The 27179-nt window shown below is 39.9% G+C and overlaps 1 protein-coding gene across 1 annotated transcript in view; it reads right to left on the reverse strand.

Moving 5' to 3' along the window:
* Positions 1–1543: 1543 nt before the first annotated feature.
* LOC127581902 (bone morphogenetic protein 7-like) overlaps positions 1544–27179 on the reverse strand; it is a 48152-nt gene continuing 22516 nt past the window's right edge. The window contains exons 2-7 of the mRNA XM_052036732.1: positions 16092–16284; positions 6119–6267; positions 4635–4832; positions 3409–3485; positions 2479–2589; positions 1544–1693 (exon numbers count right to left, since the gene is read on the reverse strand). Coding sequence (XP_051892692.1) covers positions 1544–1693; positions 2479–2589; positions 3409–3485; positions 4635–4832; positions 6119–6267; positions 16092–16284 — 878 coding nt within the window. The remainder of the gene's footprint in view (positions 1694–2478; positions 2590–3408; positions 3486–4634; positions 4833–6118; positions 6268–16091; positions 16285–27179) is intronic.

The raw sequence follows: 27179 nt of genomic DNA on the forward strand, positions 1-27179 counted from the left end.
TGCATTCTATTTGGACCAGATGATTTATCTATTTATCAGCTTTTTTTCTTTATTCTTTGTACCATCAGTTCAGCCAGTTGTGGGTAATTTACCCCAAACTATTTTGTTGTTTGCTTCTCAATGTCTCCTGAGGTGTTTTTGTAGACTTGTTCTGAATATCATTTCAGGAAAAGCTATCGTATTTACATTTCTTGCTGCAAGTTATCAACAGACAAAGTTGCCTCTGTAAAGTCTAATCTTTTGTACGATAGGGATCAGAGATCCTAAAGTGATGTAAAATGGAAGTTATCAAAATAAGAAACAGCAATAAAGATCTCTTAACTCATCAGCGACAAAGCACCCAATGGAATAATCAGTATCTCAATGTTGCATCAGGGTCCTTCCTATTTATGATATGTGAAATAACAAAAATGCATTAACAAGGGTTAAGTTTATTAAAAAGTTTAATATGTGCTTTTTCAATCGGCAGTGTTGTTTCAATATTCAATATACAAAATACTTTTTTTATTCAGCGAGAGAATGAACATAGTGTAGAGCAATATCCTGCATCAGTGACTTAGATTTTCAGGTCTTGACAATTATTGTGCTAGGTTATGTAGATGGGTAAACTTATGGACAGGAAACTTTTTTTTCCATATGTTATGTAATTTTAGTTCTGGAGTTTGCTAATTTTGCCATTGGCAAGTTTCTCGCATATAGTCTGCCTCGTTGGCAGACTTGGCTTCCAATAAGACACAAAGATTTTGGGGGAGGAACCAAAGAAGTCAGATTCATGACATTGGTGAGGTTGTGGGTAGTGAGCTGGGGTTTGGGACGATCTCAGAATTAAGGAAGACATCAGGCAATGGTGGGGAAGGGGAGTGGGATGAGTTGGAATGCCATGGAATTACACTCTTAGTTACTAAAGAGACCTGTGAAGACACTTAACTTCTTCCCAAAGCTCTACTTGACCTACTTTTGCTATCGTGATTTTTCAAGTCTGGAAATCAAGTCTGCACACATTTAGCTCTGGAAGGCAGGTTAAGCCAGCCTCATTAAAATATTTAAATACAGCCTGCCTCCTGGGAGTGGATTGGCTGTCCTCCTTTTGCTCGCCCTTAGTAAACTTAGAGGATGGCAGGTTGGATCTAAGTTCCTGACATGCTTGCAACTTCCCTCCATTGAACACCTAAGCACATCTGATCCCACATCCCCACTTGCTAAAATCCCCTTCTTAGTCACCAACATGAGAACTCAATGTCTTGTCTCCATTGCCGATTTTGTTTAAGCATGGGCAAAAATAGTTGATATAATTTTTAACTTTATTATCACAACTATTATTTTCGAAGTTCTTCTTGTCTTCAGTGTTGTTGAAATGTGTAACTCTTCAGTATGCTTGGATCCTTATCTTGAATCACATATTAAATACTGTATATTTATACAGTATTGACAAATGGGGACTGGCAGTTTTCATCTTCATTGCATCCTTTTTTGATATTATTTGTCCAGCTGCCTAATACATTGGATACTTGACAAATGTAATTACACCATAAGTGGAGACGTTTCACTGACAGCCACATGACTTTGCCACCATATTCCGGTACTTTTTTAATATCACATTGTATTTCTCATCAAAGTAGAGTACTGTTGTAGCACTGAGTTTGGTTGGTGCACAGCATGGTTTTGGCACAGTGTCTGGCTTCAACAGATGAACCTGTTAAAGAAATAAAATCTGTTTATTTCTTTTTTCTCCCAGTCCCAAATACACTTTCTTTCTCTCCTGGAGTTAAATTGTTACAACTTGTTAATTAATTTAAAATAATTTGAACAATTGGCCAAAACAGTCTCTACTTGCTGCTTTATGCAAGTGTAAGGAGTCCAACCCTACCTTAATTTGGGACAAAGTCAGCCTTAAGACAGGAAGTAGGTCCACCTCATACCCAGTATGACAAAAATAACTAGACCTCACCTGCTGGTTTAGTTTATACGGTAATGGATTCAATCCTACCCTAGGATTTTAGCAGGTAACCTAAGTTGATTCCTCAGTGCATTATTAAAATAGAATTATACATTAAGAAATGCTGTCACTTGGATTTAAATATTCTTATTCACCTTACTGCTGCTTGTATAAACCTTCTGTGTGAAAATAGCTGCAGTTTTTACATTTGTTGATCTATGTGAATATACCATTTGTGAACTTTGAGGAATATCTGACAGCCACAGTTAATGCCATTTGTACATATCTTTTGGCTCTAACATTCAACTTGTGAATGTCATGTTACCATCTTCTTCCCAGTGTAATTCTTTCCTCCACAAAGCTTTGGCTACCCAGAGATATACTGGATCTACAAACAGGATTTCTTTAAATGTCAGCAAAGTAGAGTTAGGATTTTGATGTATGTTTCACTATTGACTGAATACCATAAAGTGATATTTAGAATAAAATACATTGGACATCTTCATAACAATCCAATCATGACCAGGGGTTCTGCACCTTACCAGTGTCTGAACAATCGCATGGTTGGTTGCATTCATGTGGGAGTTAAGTGGAAATGAACATTCCCCCTCACAGTAAAATGCTGCATATCCTTCTGGTGCGATTATCCAGTCCTACATCGGAAGAAGGAAAGGTCTCTTGTCATGTGATTGTTCAATACAAGATATTTATTTATTCACATGTACACTGAAACACACAGTGAAATGCATCTTTTGCGTAAAGTGTTCTGGGGGCAGCCCGCAAGTGTCGCCACACTTCTGGCACCAACATAGCATGCCCTCAACTTCTTAACCCGTACATCTTTGGAATGTAGGAGGAAACCAGAGCACCTGGAGGAAACCCACACAGACACAGGGAGAACATACAAACTCCTTACAGACAGTGGCTGGGATTGAAGCTGGGTCGCTGGTGCTGTAATAGTGTCAGACTAACTACTATACTACTGTGCCTGGAAATAATTAGGGTACATGGTCAGTCTTTTCTCTGGGGTAGGGGAATCTGAAACAAGAGGTCATAGATTTAAGGTGAGAGGGGAAAGATTCAAAGGAGTCCTGAGGGGTATGTTTTCCACACAGAGGGTGGTGGGCACATGGAACGAGCTGCCAGAGGAAGTGGCAGAAGTGGGTACAATTCCAATGCTCAAAAAGCATTTGGACAGGTTCATGGACAGGGAAGGTTTAGAGGGACAAGGGCCAAATGCAGGTAAATGGGACTAGCACAGACTGGCATCTCAGCCAGCAAGTATGGATCAAGCCGAAGGGCCCGTTTCAAAACATCCATTGGCTGACCGCAAACTAAGTGGCCAACCCACAAAAGTAAATACCCTTCAATTTATAGACAATTGCCTTTTAGAAGTAAAGGTCAATGGTAGCCAATTTTCTCACTCCCTAAACATTCTCAAAACAATCTTAAAAAATTCTGGGTCGTCTTACCTGCCAGCCAAGATCTCGGAAGCTAACATACATTTCGTGCCTCTTGCATACTCGCTTCTGATCTCCAGAATTATGGGCTGCTTACACACAAAAATAGAAAAAAATGACAAGTAATATTTTTGTAACCAATCTGTCTTTTTGTTTAAATTTATATAAAGGAAGCTAGTATCAGATTTTGGTGATTCTGGCAGTTCTTTTGCTTGAGTGGAGATAAGCACTGGAGATTTTACCTCTCGTTGTCTTGGTGAAGCAGCCAGCATAATCAAAGATGCCACCCACCCAGGACATTCTCTCTTCTCTCCTCTTCCATCAGGTAGAAGATACAGGAGCCTGAGGGCACGTACCACTAGACTTAAGGACAGCTTCTACCCCATTGTGATGAGACTATTGAACGGTTCTCTCATACGATGAGACTTTGACCTCACGATCTACCTTGTTGTGACCTTGCACCTTACTGCACTGCACTTTCTCTGTAGCTGTGACACTTTACTCTGTACTGTTATTGTTTCTAGCTGTACTACCTCAATGCACTCTGTACTAACTCAATGTAACTGTACTGTGTAATGAATTGACCTGTATGATCGGTTTGCAAGACAAGTTTTTCACTGTACCTCGGTACAAGTGACAATAATAAACCAATACCAAGCAGAAATAAAATTTGACTGGCTTTGGATGGCCTTGTTAAACATACATGTGCACAGCATTAACATGCTTAATAATTATTAGGGTGTTGGTACTCCACTGGTACGACCACCACTCCCCACTCTGGCACTTGGTTGCATGCCACTGCATACTCCTGTTATATGCAGGCATTTATTAGGAGCCTTGTGCCATTAGCAGAGGGCTTCTCCCTCTAAGTGACCTTGTGGGGAGATGGTAATGGAAGTGTCTCCCATTAGACTGCACACAGTGCATAACATTATTAAAGCAAGGTTTACGTTCACTAATAATTTACCGTTTCTCCTGGTACTGTACTTACTAAGTCTCCTTGCAAGCTATACACTCTTTAACCACTCCACTTTGTTTATTCAGTTATCAGAAATTCTAACCAAACATTGGCCCTTAACAACTGTGAGAAAAATTCTGCACAAATTCAAAGATACACTAAACCTTCTACGAATTATTTTAAATCACCTTTGTATGTCTTTCATGACATAAGAGGGGATCAAGATTATACATTTAGCTGTTTGCCTCTATCATATTTTATTTTATGTTTACTATGTTACCTGACATACTGGGCAGCTTTTCACAGGATTCATTTGACTGGCTATATTTCCTACGACCTCTGCGTGGTTTCGCAGACCGTATTGTACGAATAGGTGCTTGACTTGCTCTGAAGAAAGTCACCATGAATGGCTGCTTAGAGCGGGCCCCTTTTCGTCCCACCAGTCCAATGGAATCGGGGTCCAGGCTGTGCCCTGAAGCTTAAGAAAATGAAATAAACATTCAGCAAATGAACTCGCTTAAATGTTCACAACATTAAATGCAATTTGGGACAGATTTAATTTTATAAAATAATTAGTTTTTTCTTTATTACCCTATTTGTTTTTCTATCTCCCTGTCACTCTAAACTATGTTCCTTAGTTGGTTCATGTATCAGGCTGCTTGGCCTTGCAATGCCATTCTGAACCTATTTGTGAGGAAGTGCACCGAGGTGCTCTTGCCAGTGGTTCTCTGAGTTTCCCTATATTAATGGACTGGAGTTGTCTTCCACATATCATTATAATATCAGCTCTTTCATACGATGAATTTCTAGATTGTTAAGCTTCCATTCATCAGAAATTCTTAATAAATTGCTATGAAAATATACAAAATTGGAATTCATAGCTGTATAATATATGGGGCCATCTACAAGCTATGCCATGGAGTAGTAGGAACTCCCATCTAATTTACCATGTATTAAGTTGCTCGTTCTCTACAGGTGCATCACCGTGGGGCCTGTAGTCACTTCCCTATAAAATAGGAAACTTAAAGGAACCACCTTACAGGAGCACTGCACTGCGTGCCTTCCTTGGAAAGTTTCAGAACCATATTATCAACCACCTGGCAGGAATCTACCTGTTCATTTTATGAAGCAGGTATCTGTTGTGATTCAGAATTACAAAGAAAAACATTGAACATTTTAACGTACCCCATTAGGGTGCCATTGGATCCCAGGAATAGAGGACAGTTTGTGGGCAGGACTTGTGGGCATCAATGAATTCAGTAAAACTACTCCAGATGGACCACGTGACACCCAGAACTACAGACAGGGAGTTAACAGTTAAAATGAATAAGGAAAAGGAGGTGCCACGGACAAAACAGACCATACTTCCATCCTTCCAATTCTTGAACCTGCTGTGTGAGTTAGGAGAACCGACTGCTAAAGTTGTCCTAGGTATCCAATGCTATAGTGTTACTGAGGCATTTGCTTTTCCAGTAATAAGCTATTTGTATAGTTGGTTATGAGCATTCTAGATCTTTACATAAAGCAGATGGTTTTTCCATTGAAATGAATGAATATTGAATCAATGTCTAATTAAAAAAATTCTCATTTACATTTCCATTGTGGAAATATTTTAGGATAAGACTCGAGAACATAAGGAAATTAGCCTTTAGTAGAAACGTTTACAGCAAGTACTCCAGATCAACAATGTAATTGTTAGGTGACATCCTAGACAGTGCCTTTTTGAGCTTGGAACATATTCTATGTGGCTGTTAAATATAGTACCTTCATCAGTCTTCACACACAGTCGCAGGCCAAGATTATAATGAGGGTTCATCAGCCAATGATTACTCGTTGCCGTGATATCAAACTCCAGCCACCCTTCTTCTGCAGGCCACACTTCTTGATTGTCCAATAGGAGGAGCTCTGGTTCTCTATCGGTGGAAAAAAGTAAATTTAACATGAGGCAGACATGCAGGAATTTGAGTAATACCCTGATTTGAGACCGCAAAAGGGAATGTTCTTTTAATGTGTTAATGCTGCATTCATTGCTGAGTCAGATTTACTAAACTGGAAGGCCTCCTGTGACATTACCTAGGGTGGGACAGGTTAGGGTGATGAAAGAAAGTGATTGAACTTTGACAGTTATCAAGATATGCACATCACTACTAATGTAATGTGAATGAAGGTCAGAGAAATGCTGTTACTTTTATCGATAATGAATAAATAATTATATATAAATCTCACACAACTTTTGGCTGGCCTCACTAAAAGTAAATATTTCTGAGGGAGAAGCTTGGTTACTCTACCATCCTTGAGGCCCAGAGCACTCCATTCTGGAGGCTGAGGAAGTGGTTTTGGGAAGGGATCACCAAGAGTACAGTGGTCACAGGAGGAATCCTTGCATATTCCACAAGGGTGCCACGTCTCTTCACTTTTATTGCCCATCAGGTTGGAGTCCAAGTGAAGGCCAAAAAATATTATGTAATTCAAATCTCAGAAGGGTAAATTGCATTTTCCTTCCTTCTTTGTAACAGTGCAAAATATCACTGAACACTTCTGTGTAAATAACTAAACTAATATTACAATAATATTACTGACTTCTAGCATGCCTATTGCTCTCTTCCTATTACACAAACTCCTATTGCACTGATTTGCAATGCTGCTTGTCCAGCATCTGGCATTGGATAAGCAGAGATTTCTCCCAGCTAAATTATGAAGCCCAAAAGCAATTGTCCTTATCATGAACCTCTTTCCTTACTTATCACCCCATCCTTCTCCTTGGTCACTGTGCAAGCTGAATCAGAACCTTGACATCCTATCTGATATTGCAGTCAGCTTCTCACCACGTATCTGTTCAATCACCTAGACCATTCTTTTCAATATCCCTTGTGTCCATGGCCCATTTGTGGCCAATATCCTCAGCCATGTTTTTGTTCAATGGGGCTGAATTTTTCAATGACCTCCCTCTTGGACTCACAATCTGTGACCCCAAACTCATCCAAAGCTCTGCTTTCTGTATCTTGATTCCCACAAATTTCTGTTCACTCATTGACGGTCTGCTGGCTTACCTGAACTGGCTCATGGTCAAATCGTATTCCTATTTTCAAATTCCTATAGGATGTCACAGTGGTGAGCGAGCTAGTAGAGATGCTGTCTTCCAGTGCCAGAGACCTGGGTCCAATCCCAACCACTGGTGCTGAATATATGGAGTTTGCACATTCTCCCTGTGACTGTGTGGGTTTCCTCTAGGTGCTCCAGTTTACTCCCACATTTAAAGATGTGTGGGTTGTAGGTTAATTGGCCATGGTAAACTGTCCCCTGTGTGTGGGTGAGTGGTAGAATCAGTTGATGAGAATGTGTGGCGAATAGAGCGCGGGATTAATGTAGGATTAGTGTAAATGGGTGACTGATGGTTGGTGTGGTCTTGTTGGGCTGAAGGTCCTGCGCTGTGGCTTTCTTTGACTCTTTGACACTGTGAACACTCCAAGCTCTCTTGAAACCTCCAATTGTAACCTTTTGCGCAATGTTGATTTTAATATTTCTCCCACTGGTGACGGTGTCTTCAGCTGCCTGGGCCCTCAGCTCTTAAATTATCTACCAAAGCTCTTTTTGGGTATTTCAGCATTTCTCTCCTCCTTTAAGAAATTTCTTAAAACTTACCTCCATGACCACTTGTCCTAATCTTTCCTTAAGTAGCCTGGGATCAAAATTTATTTGATAACGATACTGCAAGGTGCCTTTGGACATTTTAAAGGCATTCTATAAATGTAGGTTGTTGTTGTTGCTGGAGAAGATGGAGTGAGAAACCAGTTCAGTTTCTCCTTTCTGTGCAAATGGAAACAGCACCAGGAAATAACTATTAGCAACAATCAGAATACACTTGGGAGCTATTAGGAATAAAAGTATAATTGGAATGGCAGGTTAGTGACCTTTCTATATTAAGAAAACGTGTGAATTGGAAATATAAGCAAGACTTGCTAATAATTTTCTTTTTTATTATTATTTATTTCAAAGCGAAGCCTTGTAGTAAATAATGTAGAATTATTTTCTATGTTATTTATTACAAAGTCATGTTTTTAATTCCAATTCACATAAATTTAAAGCAATTATCAGTCCTGAATATTATTTTATCAAATTCTTTTGAGAGGAGCTGTGCTCTTTAGGTAGAATTTTATCTGCAGTGTTCCAGGTTCAAGTACTGATATGATGAGGTAACATAATGCAGTGAGTGTGGTGTCTCAGGTTAAAGGAGGCCCTGTCCTTGTGTGGAAGAAAGCTGCACAGATTGGCAAATGAATGGAATCTCTCACCCAGTTAAGAGGAACTGTCAAAAGAGGAATCAAATGAATCCAACAGCATTGCAGACTTTGTTGTTGACATTGAGTCACAAACTCAGACTGAAGCCTGGTTCAGTATGATTGCTTTATTACTGAAGGTCTCATGAATTATATTAACTAGTTCCCAGAGCTTTGTGGCAGGTAATGAAAGAAGTATAGGCTTCAACTTCTTCCCTCTGCTATTGGTGTTAACCTTCAGATTTCAAGAAAATCACATTTTTATTCCAGAAAGACAAGTGGTGCCAACCCAATGCATTCTACACTGCTGACTACTGATGTCCATTTGTGATAAACCTGTTCAGTTTCTCTTTTCTAGCAATCTCAATCCCAATCTCTCTTTCATTTCCATTCTGCCTGAGCTCCATTCTCAAACCTTCACCAATTTCTAGCACAGTAATTGACAATTCCTGGCATTTCTGTCATCTATTTCCTTCAAGCTATTTTTAAACTCACCGCATTTTACATACAACACATTCTATTGTAATATACTTCAGGGTCATAGCTTTCAGTTGTTCGCTCTTGATTAACTACTGGAGGACTGTAGCAGCATTTCCATATCATAGCAAGGCGGCATTCTCATTTGACTTTATTTGGTTAACTAAGGAAGCATTCACCATAATTAAAATCACCCCAATTTTATCCTCAGACCTCAGTAAAGTTATTGATTCCCATTGAGCATTATTATTTCAAATCAAAGTCTTCATATGTTTAAGATAGCTCATCATATTTCAATACAATCCCACAGTTAATTAGTTTAAGAGGATCATCATTCATGAAATTCTGAAAAAAAAACCTAACTTTGATGCTGGAAGTATTCAAAAGAATGACCATTCCGGAACCGAAGGATAATTTGCTACTTTGTGTTTTTAGTGCAACACTTCTTTCCTTTGAGAATGCATATCAGGAATCTGGCCAATAGCAGCTTTGAGTATCTGCTAATGGCTTACCAAAGCCTGTTTGTAATTTCCTAATGTGTACTCCCAGTGGGCAAAGCTTTGCACCTGGGTGTAGAAATGGAAGATTCACCTCATAGCTTCAAGAACCATGGCTGCTTTGGTGTTGCTTCATGAACCACTGTTGCTTCATGACAAACACCAGAAATTGAATCCCATTCTGATTAATATTTGGACTCCAGTCACCTCAAGGGCAAGCTTGACTAGGTTTGCTGGGTTTGGTTAGAGAAACAATGTAGAGAACATATGCTGAAATAAAACCCCTTATTGTAGTGTGGCTACTCTCTTAAGTGTAGAGTCATGATTGGCTGCTCGTTTACTTGTAGCATGTCTATAGAGGCTTGCTGGGTCAGTCTGAAGTGGCCCTTGGAATAAATGGTCTTGTTCTGCTGAATTCTTTTGTCAGTGAGTTTGTTCAGTTTCTTAGTCACAAGGTTTCAAAAAGGAATCCAGACACTCTACTGGTAATGAGGATGGGAAGTCCAGACAGTAAAATGTGAAGTTGAGACACAAGAGACTACAGATGCTGAAATCTGGAGCAAAAAACAAACTGCTGGAGGAACTCAATGGGTCAAGCAGCATCTGGAGAGGGAAATAGACAGTCAACATGAGATGGTGAAGACACCGGTTTAGATGACGTTCATTTTTTCCCCCACAGTTTTCAAGAAGCTGAATTTCCAATTGTTGTGTTAGATTGCATGAATACACCAACATTGCTGGTTGCAATTGGATGATGGTGCTCAAATTGGTCGGAATCGAATATCCAGTCTTCATACAGTGTACACAGTTCGAACAAACTCATACCTTCCTATAATGGGCATCATACTCAAACTCAGCGGAATGCTAACCTGATGCATTGTGGGTCGCAATCTTATGTCCTCACAGCACAGGAAGAGGATGAGACAATTGATACTGCACCAAGAAAACGATGATGGCAATGGTAAAGGAAGGCACACATGAAGCTGAGCCAAAAGCTGGCAAGGAAACAAAATAGGAGCAGAAACAGTGAATCAAACCAAAAAGCAGAAGCATGGCAGTTGCATTTCTCACTATTTGTTGCATATGTGAACTTTGGGGAAAAAAAATTTGAGGAATTGAAGAAGACATTAATCACTTCTTCAATAAAAAGGATCTACCACTTGTTGACATCTGGAATGGACCGAACAAGAATTTGATTATGTAGAGCTTGAAACACTGAAGGGAGCATTGGAGCTCAATATGAACAAACTGCTGGGGCTTGCAGTCAAACTTGGCAAAGCAGGCAGCAAGAGAAGAAATCCAGTAACAGAAAGGCATTGCAGAACATTATTTGTCAACAACCTCCCGTGCAAAATAATATAGAATGGTATCAAACGCTATTAGTATTGGAACGCTTGTCTCTCATGTTGGTTCTGAAACTCAAGGCATTGTGTATGCTGAAGCTGAAAGCAAAGATGCTGCAAGAACAGAAATGAAACAGAAGCAGAGCATTGAGGTCACAGGCCAGTCCATTGATGATGTCTCCAGCAATGGGAGTTTATTCAAAATAAAAACAAATTGGGTCCAATAAATATACATTTAATAACTTGGCACATTCTGCTGCAGAAATACCTTAGCAGAATATTTTTGTAAAGGTGTCATGGACAAAAAGACCAAGGAAGGATGGCAAACACAAATATTTTCAACTGTCCAATTTCTGTCTACTGAGGGGGCCAGGAGACATTGCAGTGTTGTAGTAATACCTCATTAACAGGAGGACAGGGAGATTGAATTTCCTCAGTCAAGGACTTAGGAGTGGTTATAGACACAGTCAGACTACAGCTAATCATAATCCTTTGACTGGCACAACTGCAGAATTAGAATCATAGAGTCATAGAGTTATACAGCACGGAAACATGCCCTTTGGCCCAAATGCTGATCAAGATGCTCCATCCAAGCTATTTGCCAGCATTTGGCCCATAACCTTCTAAACCTTTCCTATCCATGTACCTGTCCAACTGTCTTTTAAAAGTTGTTATTTTACCTGCTTCAACTACTTCCTCTGGCAGCTCATTCCACATACATACCACCCTTTGTGTAAAAAAAATTTGCCCCTCAAGTTCCCATTAAATCATTCCCCTCTCACCTTAAACCTATGCCCTCTAGTTCCTGATACCCCAACCCTGGAAAAAGTCTGAGTGCATTCACCCTATCTATGCCCCTCATGATCTTATACACCTCTACAAGATCACCTCTCAGTCTCCTACGCTCCAAGGAATAAAGTCCTAGCCTGTCCAACCTCTCCCTACAACTCAGCCTCTCAAGCCCTGGCAACATTCTTGTAAATCTTTTCTGCACTCTTTCTAGTTTATTAACATCTTTCCTATATCAGGGTGACCAAAACTGAACACAATACTCCAAGTGTGGCCTCACCAGCTTCCTGTACAACCACACCATGACCTCCCAACTTTTATACTCAATGCACTGACTTTTGAAGGCCAGCATGTCAAAGGCCTTCTTCACCACCCTATCTACCTGTGACTCCACTCGTACTCCAAGGTCCCTCTGTTCTACAACACTCCCCAGGGCCCTGCCATTCACTGTGAAAGTCCTACCTGGATTTGACTTTCCAAAATGCAACACCTTGCACTTATCTGAATTAAACTCCATTTGCCATTCCTCAGCTCACTTACTCAGCTGATCAAGATCCCCCTGTAATTTTTGATGACCTTCTTCATTGTCCACTATACCACCTATTTTAGTGTCATCTGCAAAATTACTAACAATGCCTTGTACATTCTTCTTCAATTTCTGAAGGCAACTGATGAAGAGGAGCACCAGACTGATTATGACATGCTGTTCCTCAAGCCTACATTGGGCATTGTTGGAATAGACAGACAGATCAAAGTCAGAGTGGGCTGGAAAATTAAAGCACCATTTGGGCATAATGTGGCCTTTGGGACTCAATACTGAATTTAACAATCTCAGATAACTTGCTTTTTCTGGTTGTATCAGAAATGGCCAGTTCTGTTGTTACAGACACTGCCTTTTCCCTGTCCACCCCTGTCCCATCCTCTCTGCACCTTCAACTTTTTTCTTCATGTTCCCAGTTCTGATGGAAGGTCTCCAAATTGAAATGTTAACTCTGATTCTCTTTCCACAGATGCTGCCTGACTTGCTGAGTATTTTCATCATATACGAATTTTGTGTTAGACTTGCAGTATCTGCAGTTTCTTTTACTTTCAATGAAGGATTTGCACTTGTGTACCACCACACCAAAGCATTTTATATCCCATGAAGTATTTTTGAAGTGTACATGCTGTTCTTCTGTAGGAAGTACAACAGTCAATTTGCATACATCAAGCTCCCACTAAGAGCTATGTGATTAGTAATCTGTTTTAGGAGTTTGTTGAGAATTACATATTGGCTGGAAAACTAGGAAAGCTGCCCTGTTCTTCAAAGTAGTGGTGTGGGATCTTTTACATCCACCTCCAAGAACAGTCTCATTCGTCAGGCAGCACCTCCAACAGTGGAGCGCTCCTTTGACTTTTGTGGTCAAGTCTCTGAAAGGGTTTTGAACTCATAGTCCTCTGACTCAGAGGTATGAGTACCTCCAACTGAGCCACCACTGACACATGAAAATGAGGAATACCAGAAAAGTGATGTTGATTTTCTACATCTGTATTTGAGTCCATAGGCCTTCCATCACTCGAAATCATCCACCGTGCAGCTGATTCCTAAGAATATTTTTGGACTATAAACATAAACCTCCCTCCCTTTGAGGTGGGACCTCTCTATTGCAGGTTAATTGAGCAGTAAGCTAGCTAACCGAAAATCCTGAAGGCACATCAGGGGTTAGGTAACCCTGAGACTCGAACTATCAGCTTGCCAGACAAGCCGTCAGCAGGAATGACTAGACTGCCTCACTTAAGGTCCTTTGATCTTATGATTTTATCTCAGCTCCTTACTCTACCCAGGAAGTGTTATTTTCAATTAATGGTTTGTTGGGTCTCGAGGGGAGGGAAACCAATTTACTGAAAACAGTTATAAAAAGAAGCAAAAATCCAAGTAACAGCTCCGATGAAGAGCTCCACCCTAAATACTAATAAAACTTTTCCCTAACGGCTGACTGTATAATTCTAACATTCTGTACATTTTATTTTTGAAAACTGAGTTACGTCTAAATAATTCAAAGGCAAACTGCTGCTGTGACTTTTCATTCTACTTGTTTTGCTGAATATATTCAGTTTTGATTCCTAGTATCAGTGACTTTGGGACATGAACACCACTGAACTGAGCTGAATTCCTTTCATTTTAACTCTCTGCATACGAGTAAACTGTTCTTTCCTTGCACACCATCTCCTTCCTGTGACTCAGGTTCTGCCACTCCATTGTTTGGTTGTTCTGACCGACCAGTATGGCCAACAGGTCATGTCAGTTTTAAAAAATAACTGTGCCAAGCTGTGCTGGCTGTAAACATTGGTTCCAAAGGCAACCACCCCTTTACAGCCATTCCCTAAGGAGTAAGTCCCAGACTTATACAGACCAATTCTGGGAATTGCTGAGTGGTAAATGTTATTTTGACATTGGACTCCACATGGATTCATGGCAAAGTTCAGGCTTGCTAGGACTCCCCACCACTATGCAAGGGAATCCACTTCTCCAGACTGATGCCAACCACACATGCCATCGGTTCAGAGACCCCATTCATTTCAATGGGGATTCTCAGTCTGGGAAACAGGGGATGGTAAGTGTTCACTTTTAATTATTTTGCAGTATTTTAATGACTTCATTGATTGGGCAGGCACGGTAGTGTAGCGGTTAGCATAATGCTATTACAGCGCCAGCGACCCGGGTTCAGTTCTGGCCACTGTCTGTAAGGAGTTTGTACGTTCTCCCTGTGTCTGCGTGGGTTTCCTCCAGGTGCTCCAGTTTCCTCCCACATTCCAAAGACATATGGGTTAGGAAGTTGTGGGCATGCTATGTTGGCACCGGAAGCGTGGCAACACTTGTGGGCTGCCCCCAGAACACTACGCAAAAGATGCATTTCACTGTGTGTTTCGATGTACATGTGATTATAGATATATCTTACCTTATTTGTGAACGTTTTTTTATTTTTTTAATTTTAATATTTTCTTGGTCTTTAGATATCAATGATTATCAGAGAAATTTTAAAGTTCTGAAAACGCCTCCCAGCTTTTCCAGAAGGCAAAGTCTCACTTTATCTTTATCTTTTGTCAAAGGCTGTCAGACCATTCGAGGGCCAAGCTTCAGTGTTACATCCCTGAGGCCTGTTCACTGTTGAGGCTTCACTGTACCTGGCTCCCAGGTATGGAAGATCAGTGAGATCAACCCTCAGCATCTGGCCCAGATTAGCCAGGGAAGGCAGGGACTGGAGGAGCCAATTCTGCACAGTAGGGTACATAACACATATAGCACGATCTAGCTCCATGAGAACATTCAGTGGTGAGGCAGTATATCACTTTGTAATACGTATTCACTGAGGGAGATTCTGAAGTGGGATACCCTAATGGCTCAGCACCAATAAACAATGAGTTCCTGAACATCTTTTACCATAGCGATCCTGGCTTCAACCTCAGTGAATTTTGAACGATCTGATGCCAGTCAGACCAAAATCAGGGTTTACAGTGAGCCTCACTAACTCTGAGAGGGAAGGGAAAAATTGTTTACAGTTCCTTTTGCTGATCAATAGGTAGTAAACCCTGCTGGCCTGTGCATCAGGGGAGGACAAGATCTGGCTCAATTGTGATGCTGCCAGTAGTTGAATAGCCGGCTAACATATTCACATCTCCATGTTTCCTTGTGACATAGGAGGCCACTCAGCCCATCAAGTCTAAGCCATTTTGCAGAGCCATCCCATCCCTCCCACTAATTTTCCCTGTAACCTATTCTTCCCACATTCCCATAAATTCTCTCACCCACCTACATCAGGGGCAATTTACAGTAACCAATTAACCCACCAGCACGTCTGTTGGACATGGAAAGAAACCAGAGGACGTACAACTCCACACAGCCAACAGCAGAAATCAGGATTTAACCCAGGTCATTGGAGTTGTGAGGCAGCAGCTGTATTGGTAGCACCACTCTGATGTCCCAAGGCAAGCCATTTTTAACTGTGCCATAATGTACTTGAACGATGGAGCGCAGTCAGCCTGTCGTCGCCTCTCCAGATATTTACTTTTATTCTTAGATAGCGTGCAACAATGTTGGCAGTTAGTTACTAACTGCTTTACGCTGTGGGATAATGTTAACAACACCTCCAGTTATTGTCTAGATAAACACATGAACACTGTTAGCACCTGTAGAAACTACCACTGCAGAGAAGAAATAAAAGGAAAGTGTTTTGAAAATATTATCAGTAAAGAAACCTTCTTTAGTGGTGGATTAGAGAATGGGGTGAGGCCCGGGGATTGATGGAGAACAAATTCCCAGTTCTGTGAACAATAGATTACATAACTGCATCAGTGTTTGATAATATGCACTAACCTGTCCTTGAACTCCTGCAGCACTTGGTAAATTGTGATGTGAAGAGTCATGTTTCCATGAAAACTCTCATTTGCTCCTTTGTAGATCCTAAACTCTGCTGCAGTTACCATTTCACCTTGAGGAATCTGAGTTAAATCAAACTTAAATTCTTTCCACTGTGCCTCATTGTGAAAAGCATCTTCATTGTGCTCCACTGTCAAAACAACAACAAAGAGAATCATTGATTACTTATGCTTGGTTTGCAATTCTTTATCAATGGTGCTCCATAATTGGGAACCAGATGCGATGGGAGTGTTTCCAGTTGGAAACTGCTCTCAAATGAAATCCCAATTCTGCACATGGAGAATTACAGAGAACAGTCTGTCATCAGCACCAACACAGAATGGCACAGAATTCACAGTTTATAATTAATTGTATATTTCTATTCTTTAAATGTCCATTAAGCAATGGAAGTTCAAGGGAATGCGTCTCTTTGAAAAAAAACTTATCCAGAGAATAACTTTGCTGCCACGAGAACAAATTTCATGTCATCTAAATTAGTGAAATTAAATCTGATTCTGAGAATCCTGCTGGTATGTAAGTCAGGTGAAGACAAGGTCAGGCTGGAACGTGTTGCGGCTTCTGGTTGAACTGTTTATTTTGGAACATAATGTTTCTAACAAATGATTGGCTCCAGACATTTATTCCCAATTTCAGGAAAGATATAAAGTGTGCTGGCAATTAGTCATTAACCAGTTTACATGATCAGATAAAATCAACATAATCACTGGTTACTGTCTAGACTTATAAATGATAAATGTTTTTCAATTACCTAAGGAACTTAAAACACAATAAGCGTCCATTGTCAAGTAATCTGTAATTTACTGGAGTGTCACTCCTGGTATGTAAGTAAAAATTTAGGTACGTTTTATTTTGTACCAGCAGCCCACTGTGACTAGATACTGTAGCATTGTGGATCAGTGAATGATTTGGTAAAAGGAATTATAAAATTTGTTATTAGTTGTACTTTGATTTACTTCAACTGTCATGTTCCACAATGCAGTAACCTCACCTTCCACTGATCTTATTTCCTTCATATAAAGCAAAGGGAGTGTGGTGAATTCACAAACCAGAATGAAACCCAGAGGCATAATTATAGGAATGGTCAACCTTCAAAAATAAACTCCTAAAGAGAAGGAATTAATTAAAGGGCAAAAAAAAACAGGGTGTGTTTCAGAAATAAAAAGGTTATTGATTTCATGATTTTCAAAACCAAGTGCCCTATTCTGAAGCCAGGATGATACTTGATCTGACTGTTTTTGGATCTACCTCCCAGAAACAGATATGTCATGAAGTTTCAGTGAGGTTCTGTCATTTGATATTGGTCAAGATTGAGAATTTACAAACATAAATTGAGCTTGCATTCATTTGCATTGATTTAAATAGAATCCAGCTCTGACCATAAATCTGGCCCTACCCCAGATAGAATTAATCAGCCTGATGATTACTTGCTAATTGTACCTGTTTGTTCTTCCTTAATCAGTCTCTTCAAATTAAGAGGAGGATTTTCAAGATATTTCTGAAAGCTTTTAAATATTAAACAAAATCAATTTGCTAAGAAAATAACTAGAGTACAACAATGAAACCTACAAATGGTTCTGTGCAGGTTCTTTGTCATTTTCTGGTGTTTAAAGTCATGTTGCTCATAAGTACAGACTACTATTATTGAAATGTTCTTTTAGTTAAACCAATTATCATCTGTATGAATAAGATTAGACCCATTTACAACTCTAAAGTATAATAAAGAATAACTTTACTGCAACTAAGACGATAATGCATTTAGGAAAATGCCAGAGGCAGAGGAATATCTAATAAATGGGAGGAAATTGAGAAGTGTGAAGGAATAGAGTGACCTTGGAGTTTATGTCCAATGGCCCTTTAAGATAGCAGATAGGAAGAAAAGTGGTTTAAAGACATATGGGATGTTAACCTTTATTAGCTAAAGCATGGAGTAAAGGAGCAGGCAGATTATGCTAGGTTTTCTTATCATGCTTGTTTGACCACAATTTAATTATTGCGTACAGTTCTCATGACTTCATTAGAGGAACAATAAGATTGCACTGGAGAGGGTGCAGAGGAGATTTACCAAGATGTTGCCAGGACTGGAAAATATAAGTTTTGATGAAACATGGGATTGTTTTCCTTGAAATAGGAAATGTTAATCAAGCAATGTAAACTTGTGAGTGAATTATAACCATTTCTCTTTGCATGAATTTAAAATAAATGGGAGAAGGCTGAGGACAATGTGGGGTCTGGAATTTACCATGTAGTAGAGGCCAACGCCCTCACCAGATTTTAAAAAAAGGTCTGGATGTGTGTTTGAAGATCCGTGACCAGTAGGACAACAAATCAAGTTCTGGAAAGTGGTATTAGGTTGGGTCATTCTTTTTCGACAAGCACAGACTCAATGGATTGAATGGTCTTCTTCCTGTCATAAATTTTCTATAAATCCTGTTATTCTGAAACAAATCTGATGGTTCATGGGAGAATTTGCATTTAAGTGGTAATGTCCAACCTTGTTCAGTTTTGCGGAGGACACAGGGAAAAGAAAGCTCAGGACAGCTCGCACTGAAGTAGAGACATGGGAAGGAGCCAGGAATAGAGGTGACATTTGGGCAATGGTAGGTACATCTGGGCAATTTTGCAACAAATGTCCTTCTTGTTAACACTTCCTCTTCCTGTCATCTCTACCAATATGTAGGATGGAAGTAGGAATGTTGGGGGAATGCCAACACCTGAAAGAACATCTCCAAGTCATGCACCAATTTGATTTAGAATTGCATTGCAGTTCCTTTAGTTTTGCTGGGTCAATTTTCCACAAGCTTCTATTTATCAAGATTGTGGAGTTAACTTCATCACAAAGACAACAGTCAGTCAAGGAAACCAAGAATTGACAGAAGCCATGGTCTTACAGAGTCATCCACAGAAGTGGGAAGAGTCTCGTGGGAAGGGACCTAAGTGAAGAGCATAAAGAAATAGTGAAAAGGGAAATTTATGGTGTGTAGGGGGAAGAGTTGGGAGACAAGACCTGGCAAGCTTTTGCAGGCAGAGCCATAATGAGTTCCACACACGTGATGACTTAAATATGTAGGAGGCCCTGTGGATGTGCAGGGGCTTCTGAGAAAGGGATTGAGCTGTCTCTGGACTGTGAGATCTAGTTCCAGCAAGTAACAACTTATTTTTACAAATTAATGTTATTTTTAAATTAATTAAGTTCTCCTAAAAATGTTGTTTATCTCTGACAGGGTGAGACCAGGTAGTGATGCTGCAAAGCTGGGGAGGGGCTGGGGTGGAAGAGAGGGTCTGCGCTTTCTCCCTGCCTTATGCTACTGTGCTGCTGAGATCCTGCTACAAAGCAGTGTTGCTGCTTTGGTGTCACAATCCAGATACCACTGCTTTTACCCTTGCATGCATGAGCCACACTGTGGTTATGATAGCTGAGATTTTGAAGGGAAATCTCAGTGAAAGCATGTGTGTATTGACATTATTCAGTGTAACTAAGAACAACTTCTGGACTTTTTGCATGTGCATGCCAACACAACAGTCCCAGGGATGTAGTGGGTTCTTTGTGGTTGTTTTTTGCACCAGGATCTGACACTGGACTCATGAAGTCAGGTTAGACAGTGTTTCAGTGGAGGGGAATGGCTGCAAGGGACGAAGGCAAGTAATAGTTAATATGGATTTTTAAAGAAATGCATGCATTTAAATGTTTTTAAGCATTTTAAGTTATGTTAATACTTTACAGCTAGAATAGTTCTTAATTGATTTAAATAGCTTTTAGAATTTTTTTTGCAAATCAATGCTTTGACTGTTCCATGGATGAGGCTTGGGTGGCTGGAAAGGTTTTTCAGCTTTGGAGTTAGGAGTTGTTCTGGCTTTGATCTCTTCATGCTCAGTGTAATAGCTCTGTCCCTCAGGACTCAGCTAGGTTAATGGTTGTTACTCTACTGAGCTTGGTGATTGATGTTAATTTTTCCTACTCCAAGTACATTCTGTGGTCTTTTATTCTTGGTGCTTTTTTCAAGTGGTGTTTAACATGGTAAACAACTTATTCATCAGCTGAGGTTGGTGATGATCAACAGGAGGTTTCATTCATGTTTGACCCAATGCCATGAGTCTTCAAGGAGTTTGAAGTCAGTATCAAGGTTTCCCAGAGCCACTTCCTTTAGACAGTATAGGATTGGATCTCCAGATGAGTACTTAGTAGGGTTATTAGTGCAGGTGTGCCTTTGTCATGTCCAGTATTGAGGCTGATGCTGGGTGGTCTGTTGGACATCAATTTTATCTTTGCAACAGAATTTACTCTTTTTAAAAATCCTTAATCTGATTTCAAATTAGAAGGCTCAGTGCAGGGGTATTTTTTTCTAATTATGCCCTTATATCCCTGCAATTTTTAAAAAAATCATTTTTTTTTATGATTGATAAGACGACTGGCCATGTAAAGCACTCCAGAATGTCCTGTTTGCAAAATGGCCTGACTGTATGGGAGATGACAAATTGATTTCTGGGAACTGTGTCCCTGAATAATTTTGATCAGGCAAAACCCAGAAATATAATACAAAATGGAAAAATCAGGAGACTTCAAGCCCTTAACCTCAGAGATCACAGGCTTCATGTGGTGGAAAACCTTTTGAAGTCATTTGCTATACAACATGAATAACCCAGTAGGGGAGCTTATCATTTCTTTCCAGATAGTTACAATGTTCTAAGTATCATTTATGCTCAACTTGTTCAGAAATTGCAAGGGCAGCTGATAACACTTAAAATATCTTGCTTTAATGGCTGAATATGAAAGCAAATGGGTGGCATGTTTGGGTGGAGGCTCCTTGTTCTTGATTGATGTGTTAACTTTTCCCAGATCTCTAACTATTTCACTAAACCAGCATGGTTAACTAAATAGATCCTGTTTCAGTCAATAATTAAGATGTACTATTCAGATTTTCAATACAACATGCCATATACAGAATATTTAATTGTGTAACCAGAACTGCCTATGAATTCACTGGCTATAGTTTGGAGTTTTTGCTACTTATAATGTATTTAGTACAATACTGAAGAAAAAAATAATTTTAAGTGGAATAAATGTTATAAAATAGTTAATGAACCTCAAATATAGAATATTTTTAACAGAAAATTTTAAACACTGCCTCTACACATTATTTAAATCACAGTACAATAAGAGTATTAACACCAGTTGTGGAGATCAGTATGTTCCCCACATTTTAATTTTTACACGAGCAACAGTGGTTTAAAAGCAGGAAGCCACTGTTTTATTCATTAAACATTTTAGAATGTGTGAGTGGAGATGGAAAGGGACATAAATGCTTTTCAGCCACACACACATGGTGAAATGTTGAATCAGAAAATGGTGGCTTGGCAGACGCTGTAGGAGTCAATACATTGCTTCTCATTGATTGATTTTATCCAAACAGTTTATATTTTTACAAACTGGTCAGAAGGTGAGAATAAATAGCAACTTCAAACTGTTGAAGACTGGAATGCGGATTTGCTGCAGTTTGGACAGAATTCACAACCTCACAGCTTAGTGGAAGAAAAAAAATACACATTCCTAGCACTAAGGTATTTCCTGATTATCAAAGTATTCTTAGAAAAAAATACGTTTTGGCTCTCCAAGAACCCAAGAAGTAAAATCACTGGGATAAGGAAAAGCATTTGACCCACTGCAATCCAGAATTAGAATTTAAGGTGCAAGGACAGTTCAGCTCAAATGGACCATGCCAATATCTTTTCTCCACATTAGTTTCCTTCCAGTTTATTTGACTCTCCTTGCTCTGCCAAACATCCCTCTAGCAGCTGAACAAAGCACAGGAAAGCTCGAATAATCTGGCATCTGATTGCTTGGAAATCCTGCTGGTCTGGCATCTGGCTCACTCAGTCTATAATCTGAGCCAGGGATCCAGAGTGCAAAGGGGATGTGTGGCTAGAGCCAGGGTTCAGGGTGCCTGTTCATTTCCTGCTGCCTTTAATCACTAGGTTCACTGGAAAATTAATTATACTAATGTGTATTGTATAGAAAAAGTGGAATTAAAAGTGTGTTTGGGTACTAATAGGAATAAAATCTAATCATCCAAAAAATCTGGTGGTCCAACACTACCTGTAGTTCAAAGGAAACCAGATTATTGAAGTTTTACTCTAATCGTTAATATTTACTCTTCTTTGCTCTTCAACATTAGCATCTTGAAATTTTTTCACCTCTTTCCTGACAGTAGTCTTGTGCTTGTGGTATTGGTAAATTGGTTTATTATTGTCACATGTACCGAGGTACAGTGAAAAACTTGTCTTGCATGCCGTCCATACGTATCATTTCATTACACAGTGCATTGAGGCAGTACAAGGGAAAAACAATAACAGAATGCAGAATATAGTGTTACATTTACAGAGAAAGTGCAGGCAGATAATAAGGTGCAAGGCCACAACGAGGTAGATTATGAGGTCAAGAGTCCATCTGATCGTACTAGGGAACCGTTCAATAGTTTTATAACAGCGGGGTAGAAGCTGTCCTTGTTCCTCGTGCTTTCAGGTTTTTGTATCTTCTGTCCAATGGGAGGGGGAAGAAGAAAGAAGGTCTGGGCTGGGTGGGGTCTTTAATTATGTTGGCTGCTTTACTGAGGCAGCGAGAAGTGTAGACAGTTATCGTACGAGGAGCAGGCTTGAAGTGTGAATACTCCAGCTCCTGTTTCTCATGTTGCTATCTCTACTGGTGCCCTGAAGTAAATGTTGTAGCATCGAGGTGATACGTAGCTCTATCTTCAGTCACTGATCTTTACAAATGGGCTAGGACAAGCCTACAAGGTGCTAGGAAACATATTCCGTTCTGCTGTGTTTCCATGGTTTCTGAATCAAGGTCAATCAATGGGAAAGCTTTACACCTGCTTTTCATTCACTCGGGAGGAAATATCAATGATTTGTTTGTCATCGGTTTCCCTCAGACACTGCCTTTCACCCTGTGAACTAACCTCACCAACCTCTGTGCTGTGAGGCGGGCAGTTGTATGGAGTTTAGTAACCGACTGCAATATTTGGACTTCCTTTAGTTTTCTCAACCACAGCCTCTGAATTGGAATTGGTTTATTATTGTCACTTGTACCGAGGTACAGTGAAAAACTCATCTTGCATACCGTTCGTACAGATCAATTCATTACACGGTGCATTGAGGTAGTACAAAGTAAAATACAGAATGCAGAGTAAAGAGTCACAGCTACAGAGAAAGTGCAGTGCAGGTAGACAATAAGGTGCAAGGTCATAACAAGGTAGATTGTGAGGTCAAGAGTCCATCTTTTTTTGTACTAGGAAACCATTCAATAGTCTTGTAACAGCAGGATATTGGCCAGATAAACTCCCAGGAGCAAGCTGCCTGCACTCACTGAGGAGCACTCATGATAAGGATGAACCTGCCTTTGGGGACCTGCTGTTATCAACTTGCACTCGAAACTGGCTCTGTCCTCAGTGGCAAGGCCATCTGCACTGCTGTCATGTGATGTGGGTGGATGCAGAACAAACCCTGCCCTAGAAACAGCTGAGAAAACTTTGACTTCTGGCTCAACTACACCCTGGCTTTGCTAGTGGTTAAATGTGTCAAAGGAACTGAAAGTTCTAAATGTCTCTGACATACAAAAACATACAAAATCTATAATTAAAAAAAAACAATTTGAAATATTGAACATGATTAAAAGCTAAAATGCTTAAAACATTTTTAAACATGTATAAACATTTAGCCAAGTTAAGTTAATTCCAAAACATGTAAATTACTCAATACTTATCCAGTCCCTCAAATGAACCATAGAAAATTAACAATGAGGATGGGGAACATTTAACCCATCGAGTCTGGGCAAGTTGTTAAAGAGCAATTCAGCCTAATCTCACCATCCGACACTTGGCCCATAGCAGATCATGACTCTAGAACTGAAAGTTCAAGTACTCTTTGAATGGGACGTGTGTTCCTACCTCTGTCATCCTTACTGGCAGCGGGTCCTTGTGTATTGCCTGGGTGTAGGTTCAGCAGGTGGAATGCCCATTGTAAGTGCTGGGGAATTTTTGTAACTTCACAGGGTTGGAAGATAGCCTTGAGCAGGAACAGAGCACTCATCAAGTTTGGGGCTTCTGCTCTTGCACCAGAATTCTGATTCTGGCAGTACTTAGGCAGAGAAAAGCCAGCAGTTTCACTGCTCTTTCTCTCAGTCTCTCTAAGCTCTTTTAATCAGCATTTAACCCTTTTCCCATGATCTTATATTTATCCCAGTGATCCCTTTCTTTCACGTTGTACAATTTGTAGAGGGTGTTTCCTTCCTTATTACATTTTTAACTTTGTGAATTTGTTCCATGTTGAATTTGTTGAGCAACTGAAGAAAAGAATTGCAATTACTGAAAATCTGAAACAAAAACCACAGAAAATGCCAGAAACACCCAGCAGATAAGGCAGCAGTTGTGGAAACATATTTGTTTTCTCCAATTGACCTGATACATTGACCCTATTTTTTCTCCACAGATGCTGCCTGACCAATCGAGTACTTGAGGCACTTAGTGTTTTTGCATTTGCTCAGTGTGAATTTGTTAATTATAAGTATTACATCCCCTGAATCTTTAATTTTTTTAAAAAGGGGACCCATTTGTCCTTTACTGAAACATTAACAAATATCCTCCTCTAATCCATTTGTTTTTAATTCTTCTGTAGTGTAATGCTTTTAAACCACAAACATGGCTCCTGGCCTTTGATACATTTGCGTCATTGAATCCCAAGAGGTGCTTTGACTAACATTTCTGATATGATGTCTGGGTCATTTACAAGTACCATTTTATGTTGAGCATTGCCTCTTATGTCTTCCCTTCTGCACTGACAACCCTCTTACATTGGTCAATGGAAAGGAGAACTGGAAGAGTTTATGACAAGTGGCTGGTTCATTACTACCCACATTTTGCCCCAGTAAGGCTGAAAGTTTTGCTCAATTTCTGCACAAAATTTCTACACCAAGCCCACACCACTGTTATAGAACACCCCAAAGTTCATCAGTCTGAAGGGTGTGGTTCTGAGAACATACCCCTTCAAGCCTTTCAGTCCAGGCATTGAGTGAGATGCACAACAAGAGCATCAAGTGCTGGTAGAACTGGAACTTGGATAAGGTCAGCATCTTCAACATCACAGCAGGAAAAATAGAAAAGAAAACTGAGAACAGAGATATTTTATTGAGGTAGGAAAGAAAATGATGATTTGAAATTTAAGACAGCTCTATGTTTTATGCAGTATCCAGCGAAAGCAGTTAGTTACAAAACATAAAAGCACAATGAGAGCAAGACTATTGCAGGTATGCGCTGAAAAAGTTGCTGGAATATGGGAGTCTTTGGCTCAGTCCAGCCACAACTGTGGAAAGGCTATTCACAGGCAGATGGAATTAAAATGTTTGCCATCTGCGTGACAGCATCTCATCTTCAGGGACTTGCTGAGAAGGGCTCACCACATTAAAAGGAACAAACTTACAATTACATTGCTTTTTATCCTTATTTACTTAAAGTATCTTCTGAGATCATCTAATCTGAAGTGTACGATGATCACGCACTGGGAAGGATTTCTGCCCCAGTGGAGCAACCCTCCTGAAAACCCTTGGCAGGGCCTTCTTTTCTCGTGCAAGAATTCTTTCATACTTGAGACTTTAATTATAATCAAAAGTAGGAAAATACACAGGGCAAATATAAATGTTATCTGAAAGTGAAGCAGCTAATTTAGAGAAGTTATTTTTCATTGGATAGAACTGTAGCTATTCAGGCAGTTTTTCAGTAGACAGCAGATGACATGGCAGGAAGTGGCTAAAATTAAACAAAACAGACACCATTAGGTGGATTTCCAGCAGTTGACCAGCGGTTGACCATAAGGCCATGAGAAGTAGGATCAGCTGTAGGCCATTCAGCCACTCAAAGCTGCTCAACTATTCTATTGGTTCATGGATGATCTGACATTCAAGCCCGATTTCCTGCCATTTCCCCAGAGCCCTTGATTCCCTTACTGATTAGAAATCTATCTATCCTTGCCTTACATATTCCCAATCTGCCCCCATTGTTGTCAGTAGCAAAGAGTTCCAAAGACTTGCAACACTCTGAGAGAAGAAATTCTTCCTCATTGTGGTGTTAAATGGACACCGCCTTATTCAGAGACCTTGCCCTCTGGTTCTGTACTTCCCATGAGAGGAAACATCACCTCAGCATTTACCCCATCTCACACCTTTAGAAACTTGCGTCTCAGTAAGATCACCTTTCCAAACTCCAGGTTCCTATTTAACTCCAGTAACCTATGTAACCTTTCCTCGTAGAACAACTCCTCCATACCTGGGATCATCCTTGTGAATCTTCTCTGAAACTGCCTCCAATGAAATCATATCTTTCCTTAAATAAGCAGAACAAAGTTATTCACAGTACTCTACATGTGGTCTCACTAGTTGGAGTAAGACTTCCTCACTGTTATACTCCAATCGCCTTGAAATAAGGGCCAATATTCCATTAGCTTATGTTCCAGCTTTCTGGGTTCCATGCATAGGGACTCCTAAATCCCTTTGAAGTAATACTTTTTTTTGGTTCTTCCTTCCAAAGTGAACAACTTCACATTATTATCCCACGTTATACTCCATTTGCTAACTTTTCTCCCTGCTCATCTACCTTATCAATATTTCTCTGTAAACCCTTTGTATCCTCCTTGCAACTTGTACTCTTGCCTATTTTTGTGTCTTCCACAAATCTGTTTACTCAAACATTCATTTCCTTCCTCCAAGCCATTCATGGCTATTGTAAACTGTTGTGGTCCCAAGACTAATCCTGTGGCTCACCATTGTTCACAAAATCAGATAATGAATTAGCCCATGCTTCCATGCAGCAGGACCTAGACAACATTCATGCACAGACAAATAAAAAGCAAATAAACCTCACACCACACAAATGCTCGGCAATGATTATCCACAAAAGAGGGAGAGTAACTACTGAATGCTTGGAATTCAATAACTTTACCGTCACTGACCCCACTATCAACTTGATAATGGGCACCATTGAT

Source organism: Pristis pectinata, chromosome 22 (genome assembly GCF_009764475.1).
Source record: "Pristis pectinata isolate sPriPec2 chromosome 22, sPriPec2.1.pri, whole genome shotgun sequence".
Lineage (NCBI taxonomy): Eukaryota > Metazoa > Chordata > Chondrichthyes > Rhinopristiformes > Pristidae > Pristis > Pristis pectinata.